The following is a 15,623-nucleotide window of genomic DNA, read 5'->3' on the forward strand; positions in this document are numbered from 1 at the left end:
TGGGCGGAGCAATCTGCAGAAAGGGAAATTCAGCATGAACTGAAGCCAGCAATCAATCAGAGAAAACTAAATAAAAACAATATAAGCAAATAAGGAAATTTGGCTCCAACAGTCAGTTTTCGTCTTTTGGTGCAGTTGACCTTGTTCTTACATTTCTCCTTCCTCCTAGAGTTCCTGTGTTGCCTTTGTGGGCGGAGTTGTGGGACGTGCACAGCTGCTTCCAATTGACCCTGGTGCTACTTAAGCAGCACCTTGACAGCTGGATGGCACTCGGCGATTCCACTCCACGCCAGTTGATTCCATGCTTTGAGTATTTTGCTACCTTGGCCATTCCCAGTGCCATCCATCTTGGTGTTGTTTTGTAGTGTGCACGTCTTGTAACTCCAAACCAAGTTGACTTTATTTGTGTATAGAAGTAGCTTTTGTTATTTTTTCCAAAATGCACGTTTAGTCTTCTCTTTTTCGCACCATCGTTTTTTGTTTCCTACTGTTTGGATTGTTTTTGTGAGTAGATTTCCGCAGTAAAAGAAGTGTGAACAGCACTCTGACAGAAGGAGTTCCTCCAAAACGCAACACCCTTTGGCGGACAAGTATGTGATTAAATGCTATACATATAAAATGAAAGAGACAAGTGGTAGAACAAATGGATGGATGTACAGTAAAGCTCTGTGGGATGATGTACATAATTAACTTTTCCCAAACATTCCAAACGTTCCCATGTTTTCTGAAATTGATAATGTTTGAGGAATTCTAAAAAAGGGGGATAAATCATGAACAACTTTAAAAAACACTTGTCATGTGTAGTACTTGACTGAAAAAAGGCAATAATCTAAAATACCTCATCTATAAATCTTAGAAACTATGTGCTGATGTTTTTAGAAGGTCAAAGTTAAAGTCTGGACAGTTTATTTCAAATCCTGCAGTTTCATTTGCTGCTGCTGTTCTCACCAGCACACTTGTGTTTCCTACACTGGTACTTAGAAGACAATCTTTCACCACACACACTGCAACTCAACACTTTCTCTCCTGGGTGTCTTCTCGTGTGTCTTTTCAAATGCTGACTTTGTAAAAAACTTTTACAACATACTGAACATGTAAAAGGTTTTTCTCCAGTGTGTGTTCTCACGTGTTCTTTCAAATAGTGTCGTTGCGCAAAATATTTACTGCAGATTGAACAGGAAAAGGTTTTTCTCCAGTGTGTATTCTCATGTGCTTTTTGAAATTTTCCCTTCGAGTAAAATCTTTACCGCAGATTGAACATGAAAAAGGTTTTTCTCCAGTGTGTGTTCTCATGTGTACTTTCAAATGTTGACTTCTTGTAAAACCTTTACCACAGATAGAACATGAAAAAGGTTTTTCTCCAGTGTGTGTTCTCATGTGTACTTTTAAATCTGGCCTCTGAGTAAAATGTTTACCGCAGTTTGAACATGAAAAAGGTTTTTCACCAGTGTGTGTTCTCATGTGTCTTTTCAAATGTTGACTTTCTCTAAAACCTTTACCACAGATTGAACAGGAAAAAGGTTTTTCACTGGTGTGTGTTCTCATGTGTACCTTCAAATTGATACTTTGTGTAAAACCTTTACTACAGAGTGAACAAGAAAAAGGTTTTTCTCTAGTGTGTGTTCTAATATGTATTTTCAAACTCTGACTTTGTGTAAAACCTTTACCACAGGTTGAACAGGAAAAACGTTTTTCACCAGTGTGTGTTCTCATGTGTACTTTCAAATTGATACTTTGTCTAAAACCTTTACCACAGATTGAACAAGAGAAAGGTTTTTCCCCAGTGTGTGTTCTCATGTGTGATTTTAGACGACAATGGTATTTAAAAGTTTTGTGACAGAGAGAAGATGTGAAGTGAGTGTTGTCAGTGTGACATGTCTTATCATCTTTAGAGTCTTCATCATCAGTGTCAGGAGAGTGTGACGTTGTGTCCTCACTATCTGATAGTGGAGCTAAGAGCTTGTCTGCTTGTGATCCTCCACAGTGGTCTCCATCAGCTTCTGTTGTCATGTGTTGTGTTGAGCTGCTGCTTGGAGGCTCCCCCCCTCCCCTCTCCTCACTTTCACCTTTCACCTCATCATCTTCACTCTTCACAGGGACACCAGTCACTGGGAACTCCTCCAACCATTTAGGCTGACTGATGCCCTCTTCCTCCTCTTCCTCTTTAAAGCAGGGGGTCAGTGGGTCCTCCTCTTCCTCTTTAATGTGCGGCGGCTCTTGGTCCTCCTCTTCCTCTTTAAAGTGAGGGGTCAGTAGGTCCTCCTCTTCCTCTTTAAAATGGGTTATTAGTGGCTTCTCCTCTTCCTTTTTAAAATTGGGGGTCAATTAGTCCGCCTCTTCCTCTTTAAAGTAAGGGGTCAGTAGGTCCTCCTCTTCCTCTTTAAAATGGGTTATTAGTGGCTTCTCCTCTTCCTTTTTAAAATTGGGGGTCAATGAGTCCTCCTCTTCCTCTTTGATGTGAGTGGTCAGTGGGTCATCCTCTTCCGCTTTAAAATGGGGGATCAGTGGGTGTTTCTTTTCCTTTTTAATGTGGGAGGGCTGTGGCTCCATCCTGAAGCTCCACTTCTGTTGCTCAGGGAGAAGATGTTCTTCACAGACGTCTGCAGGCCACAAGAAGACAAACACGTTTTAGAAACATCCATCTGTGCTCAGTCACACAATGCATTCAGTACTTTTACATGCACTTAGGAAAAACAAGTTATCGTATGAACTGTCTTGAAATCTCAGTGATGCACAAACAGGCTGCTCTTTACAACATTATTCACAGGAAGGAAAAACAAACCAGCACAACAGGACTTTCTACAATGGATAGACGGTTGATGGTTTAAAATTGATTCTGTCATATATTATTTCTTATAGAATTATTAATAGAACCGTTTTAAAACAGGCTACACAGGCTCCTAATTTAGTTGATGAAATATGCAGTAAAATATTTCATCATTTCCAGTATTATTTTCTCAAATAAAGCAACCAGATATTAACAGTAAATAAACAAGTACATTAATAATAATTGTTTCGCCAAATTAATACAATTAGAAATGACACAATATGTTACTGCATATGTCAGCTGCCAAATTAGGAGCTTTTGTAACCCATTTTGAAATTCTTCTATTATCAATCATATACCAAATGATATATCGTGACATATATTGTTATTAAGATATAGATTTTAAGTCATATGGCCCATACCAAACATTGTTTCGCCGAGTCATTTTGTTTGGCCCACCAAATATATTTATTTTTATATTCTTTAGATGTGTGTGTATGTTTAAAATGTGGTACTACTGTTCTACATCACGTGGAAGTGTACATTTAAACCAACGTGGGTGGCACTGGGAGCAGGTGGGTAAAGTGTCCTTCCCAAGGACACAATGGCTCAGATGGCAGAAGCTGGGATTGAACCTGGAACCCTCAAGTTGCTGGCATGGCCGCTCTACCAACCGAGCTATACTGCCAGGCCACCTTAACAACATCAACACATTACCCACCGCCTAAACTAAAGTCTTAAAAAAACCAAAACATTTTTTGTTTTTTTGTCCTGTCCGGCTTCTCAGGCAAATCATATAGTCGATGTAGATGCCCATATCGCATGTTCACATCTACTTTACAAAAGAGAAGTGTAGGATACTTCTCTTGTTGCCTTATTTGTATTTGACTTCATTAGACGTATTGATATTATCATTTTGTGCTAAACTAAAGTCTTAACAAGCTGGTACGCTTCATACTGCCTCTGTCACTATGTCTCTGCAGCCCCCAGCATTGTCCCACCCACACAACCATCTGATTGGTTACAGGCAAAGCGGTAAGAGCCAATCAGCAGTGCGTATTCAGAGTGCATGGAATCAGGGCTCATGGCAGAGGCAGGCAGAGAGGAGAGACGGTGCATGTTAGCAGAAAGGTGTTCAGCAGGTGAGCATAATGCAGCGGACGATCCCCATATCATAATAAACACCTCCCAGTCAACTACTTGTAACATCACTATGAGCCCGTTGACGATCTGGAGGTATAGGCGGTAGCTCAGCTCGCTCACAGTCCTCGAGGTGAAGGCTGATTAGCTTTTAGCGTAACGTTAGCTCATTTTGCGATGTGTGCGTGCGTGCGTGTGCGTGCGTGTGTGTGTGTGTGTGTTACGGACAGTAAAGCCCTGTCTGTCTGAGAGAAAGACAAGCATTATTGACCGATAGTTAACATCTAAGTTATTTCACTTAACCTTTTTCTGTGTTGACGCAGCAAAAAGTCAGTGAGTCCTACTCTTCCTCTTTATTGTGAGCGGAGCTGTGACTCCTCTTTCTCTGTAAGGTAAGGGAGGGCTGTGATTCATTTGTCTCCTTAATGTGAGAGCTATCTGGCTCCTCCTTCCCTTTAATGTGGGGTTGCTTTGAATCCTCTTCCTCTTTAATCTTGGGGTACTGCAGAACCTCCATTTCCTTTTTAATATAAGGGGTTGTGACTGATTCTGCTCCATCCTTGAGGTCCGCTCTTGCTGCTCAGGGAAATGTTCTTCAATACACAAGTTAGACGAACAAATGCTTTAGAAAAGTCCAGATTTACCCAGTCACATGACACTTTGTCCTGCATATATTCTGATAATGTCTCTGAGGATTTTATCAGTCCCCACGTTGACATTCAAGATGTCAAAACCATACGGTACATCAGGGAAGCAATACAAAAACTCATGAAAAAAATAAACACAGCAGTAAAACACTTACATACAAACAAGACAGCTGCTTGTACACCCGAAAGAGAACAAAGAACAGTGTCTAAGAGGAGCATCAACATTTGCATTTAAACTGTAAAATCCTGTTTATGATTTATTTACTCTACTTATTTAAATATGAACATTTTCCTTTAGGAAACTTTTACGATTTCTGTGTTGTTGTAGCTTGTATGCTGCAATTCCCCCCCCAAGATGGCGACCCTGTAGTGGCTGCTGTTGGCAGGAGCTCTGTGCTCTTGTGTCATCCTTTTGTGTTTCCCTCTTCTTTTCATGTGTTTATATACATATACATATATATATATACATATACATTATATATATATATATATATATATATATATATATATATATATATATATATATATATATATATATATATATATATATATATATATATATATATATATATATATATATATATATATATATATTCATGCCTTTTGGTCCGGACCCTTTGGGACTGTGTGACAAGGGGTGGTACTTTCGTGACTTCTGCGGTGCTTTTTTGTGGACTTCTGGATCTGCCTCCCGAGAGCCTTGTGGCCATGGAGACCAGCTGCTGGGTTTCTGCCACACCAGAATCCGTTGGAGAGACTGGAGGAGATGCAGATGAAGAGACAGGACTGCGGAGCTAGCACTGAGCGCCGGGACGGAAAAGCTTCACAGTGTCTTGGCTGAATGAGCAGGTATCGGACACCTCGGTCTCCTTGGACGTATCCTCACTCATCCATGCGGACTGGACACTGGCCGAGACTTGGTTTGGCGGCCAAGAGTGGAGTCGGCTCTCTTGGTTGCTTTGTTGGGTCTGCTCCCGTCTCTGGCCAAGCTCCCTTCACCCCAACAGACAATGGTGTGGGACACCGCAAAAGCCACCACAGTGTATTTGTTTCTTTTACTTTTTATTCATGTATGTATGTAGAAGTGTCTGGTTGCATCAGCTCTGCTCTTTTAATGTCCTTTGTCTTCTTTGATGTTTCCCTCTTACACATGAAAGAGGGATGTATGCTAGGGCTATAAGTTGTTTTTTTCCCTTGGCCTCAGTCTGGACCCCCTCTCCAGGGGCCCAGGCTGAGACCGATTTTTAATTTTTTCTCACATTCCCCCCACTTGTTTACACGTATGTATCTCACCTTTTTTGCAAGGGGCGCCGCAAGTTGGCAGACCCGTCAGCGATCCTGTTCTGTCTCCCTGGAATGTTTGTCTGACCTTGAATGGGATTCTGCTGAAAATGTTTATTTCCCCTCAGGGATTAATAAAGTATGTCTGATTCTGATGTTTGATATCAACAAAACATAGCTAATTAGTAGAAATGAACTAGATTAAATCATCTCTCAAAGGTGTTGAGACATTGATGGACAGCGGAGAAGTAACTAAATCCAAATAGAAAAATGATTTTATTTTTTATAAGATATTTAGACTTAGACTTCCTTTTTATTGTCATTCAAAGTTGAACTTTACAGTACAAATAAGAACGCAATTTCGTTGCATTATCTCTTGGTAGTGCAGGATAAAAAAAACAATAAGGTGCAGATATACAGTTGTGATCCAAATTATTAAACCGCCACACAATTTTGGTGTTTTAGCAAGTTGGACATTTATTCCGTATTTTGTTTATAGTCATATCAAATAAAGATGTTTCAAATAGATAAATGCAACTCAAATCGTAACACTGTATTTTACAAAATACCAAAAAAGGACATTTTTCTTAATATCTCATTTGACAAAATTATTCAACCCCTTGCAGATCATAACTCTTAAGAACAGAATTTGAATAAGGTCTTTTCAATCAGGTGTTGAACACACCTGTAGATGTGATTAGAACCATAACGAGCAACAATTAAAGTGATTGAAAAAGACTGACGCTCAGCTTCTTGTAGATGGTCAATGGTGTATTTGCAACATGCTGAAGTCCAGGGAGTGGTCAAAGAAGTCAAGAGAGGAGGTAATTTCTCTTCATAAGAAAGGATATGGATATAAGAAAGTAGCAAAGACATTACACATTCCAAGAGACACAGTTGGGAGCATAATTCGCAAGTTTAAAGCTAAAGGCACAGTGGAAACACTACCTGGGCGTGGTAGAAAGAGGATGCTGTGTGTGTACAGTGGTGAAAAACCCCCGGGTAACAACTGAGGAACTACAACAGGACATTGCAGAGGGGGGAACGCAGGTTTGGTCCCAGACAATAAGGCGCGCACTACGAGATGAAGGCCTCCGTGCCAAAACTCCCAGGCGCACCCCACTTCTGACTACCAGGCACAAGAAAAATAGACTCCAGTATGCCAAAAAATCATCTGGACAAACCCCAAATGTTTTGGGAAACTGTTCTATGGAGTGATGAGACAAAACTGGAACTCTTTGGGCCTATGAATCAACGTTATGTCTGGAGGAGAAAAAAATTAAGCTTACAAAGAGAAGAACACCATCCCTACTGTTAAGCATGGTGGGGGGTCAATCATGCTCTGGGGCTTATCAAATTATCAGGTACCTGATAATCTTTTCCGTCGTCCTCACCACTCTCTGGAGAGACTTCCAGTCTGAGCCATTGCAGGCTCCAGTCCAGACAGAGATGCTGTTGGTCAGCAGGCTCTCTATAGTTCCTCTGTAGAATGTGTTGAGAATGGGGGGAGGGAGCTGTGCTCTTTACATCCGACGCAAAAAGTGCATGCGCTGCTGAGCTCTTTTTACAAGATCTCCGGTGTGTAGGGACAAGGTTATATTGTCAGTAATCTGCACCCCCAGGAACTTGGTGCTGCTTACCATCTCCACCGCTGTGCCGTTGATGAAGAGTGAAGTGTGGCTGGACCGGTGCTTCCTGAAGTCAACGATGATCTCCTTGGTCTTGTCGACGTTCAGGACCAGGTTGTTGGTTCTGCACCAGTCAACCAGATGTTTCACCACCTCCCTGCGAGATGTTGAAGATGTCTGTGAGAACCCCCGCCAACTGGTCTGCACATCCCTGAAGCACCTGGCCCGGAATGTCATCAGGTCCGGGGGTTCACTTTCCTCAGGGTATTCAGGACATCCGCTGTGTCCAAGTTGAGCGGCTGCTCATCAGAGCGAGGGGTGTTTTTTCTCGCCGGAGTGATGGATTTTCTCGCCGGAGGGGTGTTAAGTGCCTCAAACCTTTCAAAGTAGTTGTTTAGGTCATTTAGGAAGCTGATACTGTTGTCACAGGGACGGGGGGCAGCTTTATAGTCCGTGATGACCTGTATGCCCTGCCACATTTGTCGAGTGTTCGTGGGGTTCTGGAAGAAGTCCTGCACTTTCTGACTGTGAGCACCTTTGCAACCTTAATGGCACGGTTCAGGTTAGCTCTGGCTGTTTTTACTGCTACCATGTCGCTAGACTTAAACGCCTTGTTCCGAGCCTTCAGCATTGCACGCAGTACCTCACTGTTCATCCATCCAGAGTTTCTCTACGGCCCGTGTGGGGATGTTCTTGATAATAATAATAATAATAATAATAATAATGGATTCGATTTATATCGCGCTTTTCTATTGTTAGATACTCAAAGCGCTCACAGAGAAGTGGGAAGCCATCATTCATTCACACCTGGTGGTGGTAAGCTACATCTGTCGCTGCCCTGGGGTAGACCAACGGAAGCGTGGCTGCCAATTTGCGCCTACGGCCCCTCCTACCACCACCAATCATTTATTCATCATTCATTCACCAGTGTGAGCGGCACCGCGGGCAAGGGTGAAGTGTCCTGCCCAAGGACACAACGGCAGCGATTTGGATGTTAATAGGTGGGAAGCGAACCTGCAACCCCCCGGTTTCTGGCACGGCCGCTCTACCCACTACGCCATGCCGCCCCTAATCTGATCACACTGACATCCTCCATGCACTTCTGAATGTATGCGGACACAGACTTTGCATACTCCTCCACACATGTGTTATGATTATCGGTGACGGCTGCCTTGAACATGTCCCAGTCTGTGGTTCCGAAGCAGTCTTGTAATGCTTCCATTGCTCCCTCTGGCCAGGTCCTCACCTGCTTCACTGTAGCTTGCTTTCTGATCAGCAGGGGCTTGTATGCAGGAATTAGCATCACATATAGATGGTCTGAGGAGCCCAGGTGGGGGCGTGGTGCAGCTTTATACGCCTGTTTAATATTACTATAAACCAAGTCCAGCTTGCTTCCATCCCTGGTTGCAAAATTCACATATTGATGGAAATGAGGGAAAACTGTTTTCATGTAAACTTGATTAAAATCCCCTGCAACGATGAAAACTTCCTCTGGATGTGTAGTTTGCAGTTCATTGATGGAGCAGTACAAAGCATTCAAAGCTTCTTTGGTGTGAGCACTGGGGGGAATGTACACTGTTGTGAAGATCATAGCACTGAATTCCCGAGGTAAATAAAATGGCCTGCATTTTATAGTTAATATTTCTACATCGGGAGAGCAGTGACATGAGACGTTCTTCCCGTTGTTGCACCAGTTGTTATTGATGTATATACAAACACCACCGCCTCGGGATTTACCAGAGAGAGTGCTGCTCCTATCCGACCGAAACATAGTTAGCTCCTCGATGCTAACTGCCTCGCCCGGGACGAATGGTTTCAGCCACGTTTCTGTGAGAAATATGGCGCAGCAGTCTCTCATCTAGATAGATAAATAGATAGTACTTTATTGATTCCTTCAGGAGAGTTCCTTCAGGAAAATTACAATTCCAGCAGCAGTGTCTTGCATATGAATCCAGCGTCAGGTAGTCCAGTTTGTTCTCCAGTGAGCGGACATTTGAGAGCAGGATGGAAGGAAGCGGCGTTCTGTGAGGATTAGCCTTTAGCTTTGTTGTTAGCCCCGCTCGGCATCTCCGTTTCTGTTTCTGATCCCACCGCTTATGTCTCCTCTGTCTGCGGTCCCCTCTGGTACTAGGCTCCGCTGCCTCACAGGCCGCTGGATGTAGCCGGCGTAGTATTCCCAGGATAGCGAGGAGGTCCAACGTATACGCATCTTTCGGTCTAATACTGCCCGATCCATCCACATCCAAAATTGTCTGGCGGTCGTACGTTACTACGGAGTGTCCACGCTGGAAGCCAGCCATGAAATTCACAGAAATTACTGGTAGAATTGACAAAATGTTCTATTACTACCAAGAGCCTCTGCAGCCGCAGCCGAGCAGGGCGCCGCCATCTTGAGACCAATATCTGGCTTGTATCTTCAGTAGGGATGTAAATTTATAGATTTATGGATATGATACCCTAATCAATATTCCTTATCGATACCAGTATTTATCGGTACTCTTGTCGGTACTACATGTCATTTGTGGAAATAAAAAAGTGGAAAAGAGGCATTTTAAATAGCATTCCTATTTGCAGAAGAGGTTGAAGTCTTAAAGAAGTCAACTATGTGTGCAGTGCAAGGTGAAATGCAGTTATGTCATCTTCTTCTCAATAACACACACATCAAACTTTGGTTGCTTCCTTATTTGTCATTATTTAAAGCTGATTGTAATGTGTAGCAGCGGCAGCTGAACTCAATGTGAAAATGTATCATAGTTACCTCAGTCAGCTGGAATTAAAAATACAAATAGTTGTGTCGTTAGTCCAGAATCTTCACGGTCTTCATGGACCACATAATTAAAGGCCTACTGAAATGAGATGTTCTTATTCAAACGGGGATAGCAGGTCCATTCTATGTGTCATACTTGATCATTTCGCGATATTGCCATATTTTTGCTGAAAGGATTTAGTAGAGAACATCCACGATAAAGTTTGCAACTTTCGGTGCTAAGAGAAAAGCCCTGACTCTACCGGAAGTCGCAGACAATGACGTCACAAGTGTGGGGGCTCCTCACATATTCACATTGATTTTAATGGGAGCCTCCAACAAAAAGTGCTATTCGGACAGGAGAAAACGACAATTTCCCCTTTAATTTGAGTGAGGATGAAAGATTTGTGGTTGAAGATATTGATAGTGACGGACTAGAAAAAAAAAAAAACGCGATTGCATTGGGACGGATTCAGATGTTTTTAGACACATTTACTAGGATAATTCTGGGAAATCCCTTATCTTTCTATTGTGTTGCTATTGTTTTAGTGAGTTAAATAGTACCTGATAGTCGGAGGTGTGTCTCCACGGGTGTCTGGACGCCAGTGTCTCAGAGGAGTTGACGGCAGCTTTATGGATGGCACAAGCTCAGCTTTTCTCCGGTAAGAAGCGACGTTTTAACCACAATTATCTCACCGAAACCTGCTGGTTGACGTGTGGTCGTGATTCATGTTCTCTTGACCGCGCTCTGATCCATAGTAAAGTTTCACCTCCGGGAATTTTAAACAAGGAATCACCGTGTGTTTGTGTGGCTAAAGGCTAAAGCTTCCCAACTCCATCTTTCTACTGTGACTTATCCAATATTAATTGAACAAATTGCAAAAGATTCAGCAACACAGATGTCCAAAATACTGTGTAATTATGCCGTTAAAGCAGACGACTTTTAGCTGTGTGTGTGTGCAGCGCTCATACTTCCTAAAAACCTGTGACGTCTTGCGTAGACGTCATCGTAACACAACGTTTTTAAGACGAAACTCCCGGGAAATTTTAAATTGCAATTTAGTAAACTAAAGCGGCCGTATTGGCATGTGTTGCAATGTTAATATTTCATCATTGATATATAAACTATCAGACTGCGTGGTGGCTAGTAGTGGCTTTCAGTAGGCCTTTAGGAACCAGTACTAAAAAAAAAAAAAATGGCGCTTGGTATACAGCTCTTATCTTCACCACTAAACCTTTGAAATATGCTGACATATGTGCTGCTAAAGGTAAATAAACAGTAGCCATATTGAATGTTTGCCTTCATTTGACCAGGTGAGGTAAGGAGGACGGCCTCTAGGTCACATGGTTACACCCCAGCAATTACACTGTTGATGATTGATGAGCATTCATTTTTAAATGGTGGTGTTAAAAAGCAAATATATCTCCATCTTTAGTGATAAATGTGTCCCCCGGATGAACATGTGTCACAAACATTGTATTAGATGATATGTGGATGTTGTGCTTACTTGGACTGTGATGAAGCTGTGAGGACTCAGGTGGTTTGTCTTCATGCTCTTCAGTCTTCACAGAGACAACAGTCAGTGGAAACTTGCTGACATCAGCCTCCTCCTGCCCTACAGGACACTCTCCCTCCTGACTGATCCACACTTCCTCCTCTTCCTCTTTAATGTGGGGGGGCTGTGGATCCTCCTGCTGCTGAAGGGGACGTTCTTCTTGACGAGCGTTCATCTGTTGGACGTCCGCAAGACAACACAAACAAACTTCAGCTCAGATGTGTCAAATATTTTTAGTCTATCAAATATAATATTTTCCAAGTGGACTGACACCATTTTGTGGTGATGTTCTTCTACACATGGAATAATCATCAGTTATTGATTATTATGAATTGTGTCATTGATCCTATTTTCTGCATTTACATTAATTATTGATTAAAAAGTAACAACTTATAGAAAACCTCCTGCTGGGATTTTAATACCGTCATGACTGCATGAAGTCAGTCTGCACGTATAAAAGTGTCATTGTGCTGCAGCATCAAGTGACGCCAACTGGCTCCTCCCACTACCAACCTACCAGCCAACCTTGACGTGCACCTCCAAAATAGTCCCACCTCACGTCAACGGTGACCAGGACTACAGAGCTGTGGTCGGTTGGCTTTACTTTTACGCACAATATCCTCTCCTTGTTTTTCCTTCTGCAAAAGCAACATTTTTAGCCCAACAGACAAGAAACAGAAGTGCAGCGAAGCACGTGTAACAAGTGCCAGCGAGTGTGGCCGTGTGATAGTATGTTGCTTGAACCTCACTCACACCTTAAGAAATGTGCTGGCGTGAGAATATATATATATATATATATATATATATATATATATATATATATATATATATATATATTAGGAGTGGGCAAATTAATGCGTTAATTACGAGTTAATTCATCACTCTATTAATGCCGACAATTATTTGATCGCACATTTGCGTATGTTGTTTACATGCTTTTATTTTGTTAACGCCTTTTCTTAACAAGATGGCGACGCCCGGACGGGCTTCGGCGTGGAGGAGCTCTTGCTAAAGATGGAACATTTGGCAAAAATACCGGACAATTCTGCAAATTTCCTGGCTGGCTTACAGCGTGGTCACTCCGGGATCACTTACGACCGCCAGACAATTCTGGATGTGGATAGATCGGGCCGTTTTGGACTGAATGAGGCGTGCTTGCTAGAGCGGGTAGCTAGCATGGGAATACTTTGCCGGCTACATCCAGCGGCCTGTGAAGCAGCGGAGTATATGTGTTGTCTGTCTATTTATGAATAATGCAGACCAGGAGTGTTGGCTGAGTTCTTAACGTTTGCTTTCAGAGCGTGCATATCACAACATACAAGATGCTGTCATGGCGACACACAACCTATACCGGGCTACCGCGCATGCTCGTCACTCCTGTTGCATGCTGGGTAGGGTAGTTCTTTTTTTCCCTGGCTCATAACATCACAATATAGTACCATGTATATGATGCGTTCAGTTAATTAAAGCACCAAGCAAACAATCGGAAAATTCCCATCATATCAATTCCTAGATAAATGATAAATAAATAAATAAATGGGTTGTACTTGTATAGCGCTTTTCTACCTTCAAGGTACTCAAAGCGCTTTGACACTACTTCCACATTTACCCATTCACACACACATTCACACACTGATGGAGGGAGCTGCCATGCAAGGCGCCAACCAGCAACCATCAGGAGCAAGGGTGAAGTGCCTTGCTCAGGACACAACGGACGTGACAAGGTTGGTTCTAGGTGGGATTTGAACCAGTGACCCTCGGGTTGCGCACGGCCACTCTGCCACTGCGCCACGCCGTCCTATGGTCATAATTATTTTAAGTGCACTAAGCAGAATAAACACAACATTATTAATATTGCTAGAACAGATAATTTGATCAAACATTCCCTAAAACAGCCCACTACCTGTAATATAGTTTTTTTAAACATAAGATCCCTGATTAGAAAAATGTTTCTGCTGTTACCTCAGAAATTGCCTGTTCAGATGTTATGATTGTGGCTCAGAGATTTGTATGTAGATTATATTTATTTTCCATAACAAACAGGATAACTTAAATACCCTGGCAGTGGCAATTAGCTTAAATGTTTGTATTTACATTTTTGGAGTTGATTTTCATAAAATATGCTATTTAACTGCTACTGTTTAACAAGGACTGATTTAAATTGTGTTTGCACAACAAATGTTTTGGCGCTTTTGTTCATGTGAGAGAATATTCCAATAAAGGTGCACTACACACTACTTTTGAATTCATTATTGGGCTTTGTGTATACAATGCAGTTAATCGCGATTAATCGGAGAAATAGTGCGATTAACTTCGATTACAATTTTTAATCGTTGCCCAGCCCTAATATATATATATATATATATATATATATATATATATATATATATATATATATATATATATATATATATATATATATATATATATAAGAATATTTGGGTACCTCATGATTTGATTACAAACAAAATATTGATGCATATTCAATTTGTGTCCAGTATATTAAAGCCATTTTTCATATTTAACATTTATTTAATTAAATATTTATTTTAGTCTGACTGAATAAGCATTAATCACTTACAATTGTGCAAATAGTGTTTTCGTAATAACAAACACCAGCAACCTCAAATAGGGACAAGCGGTTGAAAAATGGATGGATGGATGTTATCAAGGTAATAGAAGTGCGTGCAAACATCATTTGTATTTATTGCTAATAAAGTTGACACCAACATAAAGCAGACCACTGCAATAATACATTATATTACACTGTCATCACAATAACAATAATATAATTCTTTTGTTCATCCTGTAAAGCATCTTTGAGTACACTGAAAAGCGCTACACCAAATAAAATGTATTATTATTATTATTATTATTATACCATGTGACTTATTCCAGACTTACATTACGAGACGTTTGTTTCTTTCTAGTAACAAATATTTAATGATGTTAAGCGTGACTGTAATATACAACAAAAAACAGTTAAAGTATTAAATAAGTCAATATAATTCTCATAGAGAACATATAAAATACACTCCTCAAGAAAAAAAAACGCTCGCATTTGCTACAAAGGCTTGCTAGCGGGCTAACGCTAGCACGTTAGCTTCGAACAACATATGAGGTAAATAAGATAAATAATATGAAAATATATCATGTATATTACCTCATAAGCCGCGTGTACAGGGCGCTTCTTGGTGCGCTGTCAGCAGAGGCGCCTCTTGGCTCACTGTCAGCAGAGGCACACGCAGCTCAAGCTGCTGAGGTAACGCGGGTTCGACTCCGCGTCATGACACCTTTCTACATATAAAGTGCAACATTCTCACATATAAAGTGCAACATTAAACTGCTTCAAGTTGTTGCTCAGATTAAATAAAATGACAAAACTTTTCTTCTACATACAAAAAGTGCAGCATTAAACAATTTCAAGTCAACTCAGCCTCATATTAACTTTTCTTTTTCCCACCCTCCAGCCTTTAACCCTGATGACTTTCAATCAATTTTCATGTTTTCTGCCAGAACAATCAGTTTATCCACCTTGTCTGCAGAAAGAGCAGACCTGCTTGCAGTTACAATATCCCCAGCTGTGAAAAATACCCTTTCGCTGGGCACGGAGGTAGCAGGTATGGTGAGGTAGTGCCTGGCTAACTTGGCAGTAAGAGGATATATGGGCTCATTGTTCTTCCACCACAGAAGTGGGTCAAAATCGAGTTTTTAATGCACTATGGTCTTAAATCTGCTGCTGTAAAAACACCAACAGCATTTGTTATTGCTTTAGCCCTGCCTGAGTTGCAGAGTAGAAGCTGCTTGAATGCAGTGGGAGCTGTGTTTGTTCGTCTTTCTCTTCGTTGAAGCCATGTT

General features: G+C 41.4%; 1 protein-coding gene across 1 annotated transcript; it reads right to left on the reverse strand.

The window, feature by feature from the left end:
• Nucleotides 1-995: 995 nt before the first annotated feature.
• Nucleotides 996-1,768, reverse strand: LOC133546648 (gastrula zinc finger protein XlCGF57.1-like). Its single transcript, XM_061892445.1, has one exon. It carries the CDS (start codon nt 1,711-1,713, stop codon nt 1,135-1,137), a length of 579 nt encoding a protein of 192 aa, XP_061748429.1. The 5' UTR covers nt 1,714-1,768; the 3' UTR covers nt 996-1,134.
• Nucleotides 1,769-15,623: the final 13,855 nt, after the last annotated feature.

Source organism: Nerophis ophidion, unplaced genomic scaffold, assembly GCF_033978795.1.
Source record: "Nerophis ophidion isolate RoL-2023_Sa unplaced genomic scaffold, RoL_Noph_v1.0 HiC_scaffold_35, whole genome shotgun sequence".
Classification (NCBI taxonomy): domain Eukaryota; kingdom Metazoa; phylum Chordata; class Actinopteri; order Syngnathiformes; family Syngnathidae; genus Nerophis; species Nerophis ophidion.

Bases quoted from the DNA above. Each gene is read 5' to 3' on its own strand.
- LOC133546648 (XM_061892445.1), bottom strand. From the start codon at position 1,713: ATGAGAACACACACTGGTGAAAAACGTTTTTCCTGTTCAACCTGTGGT.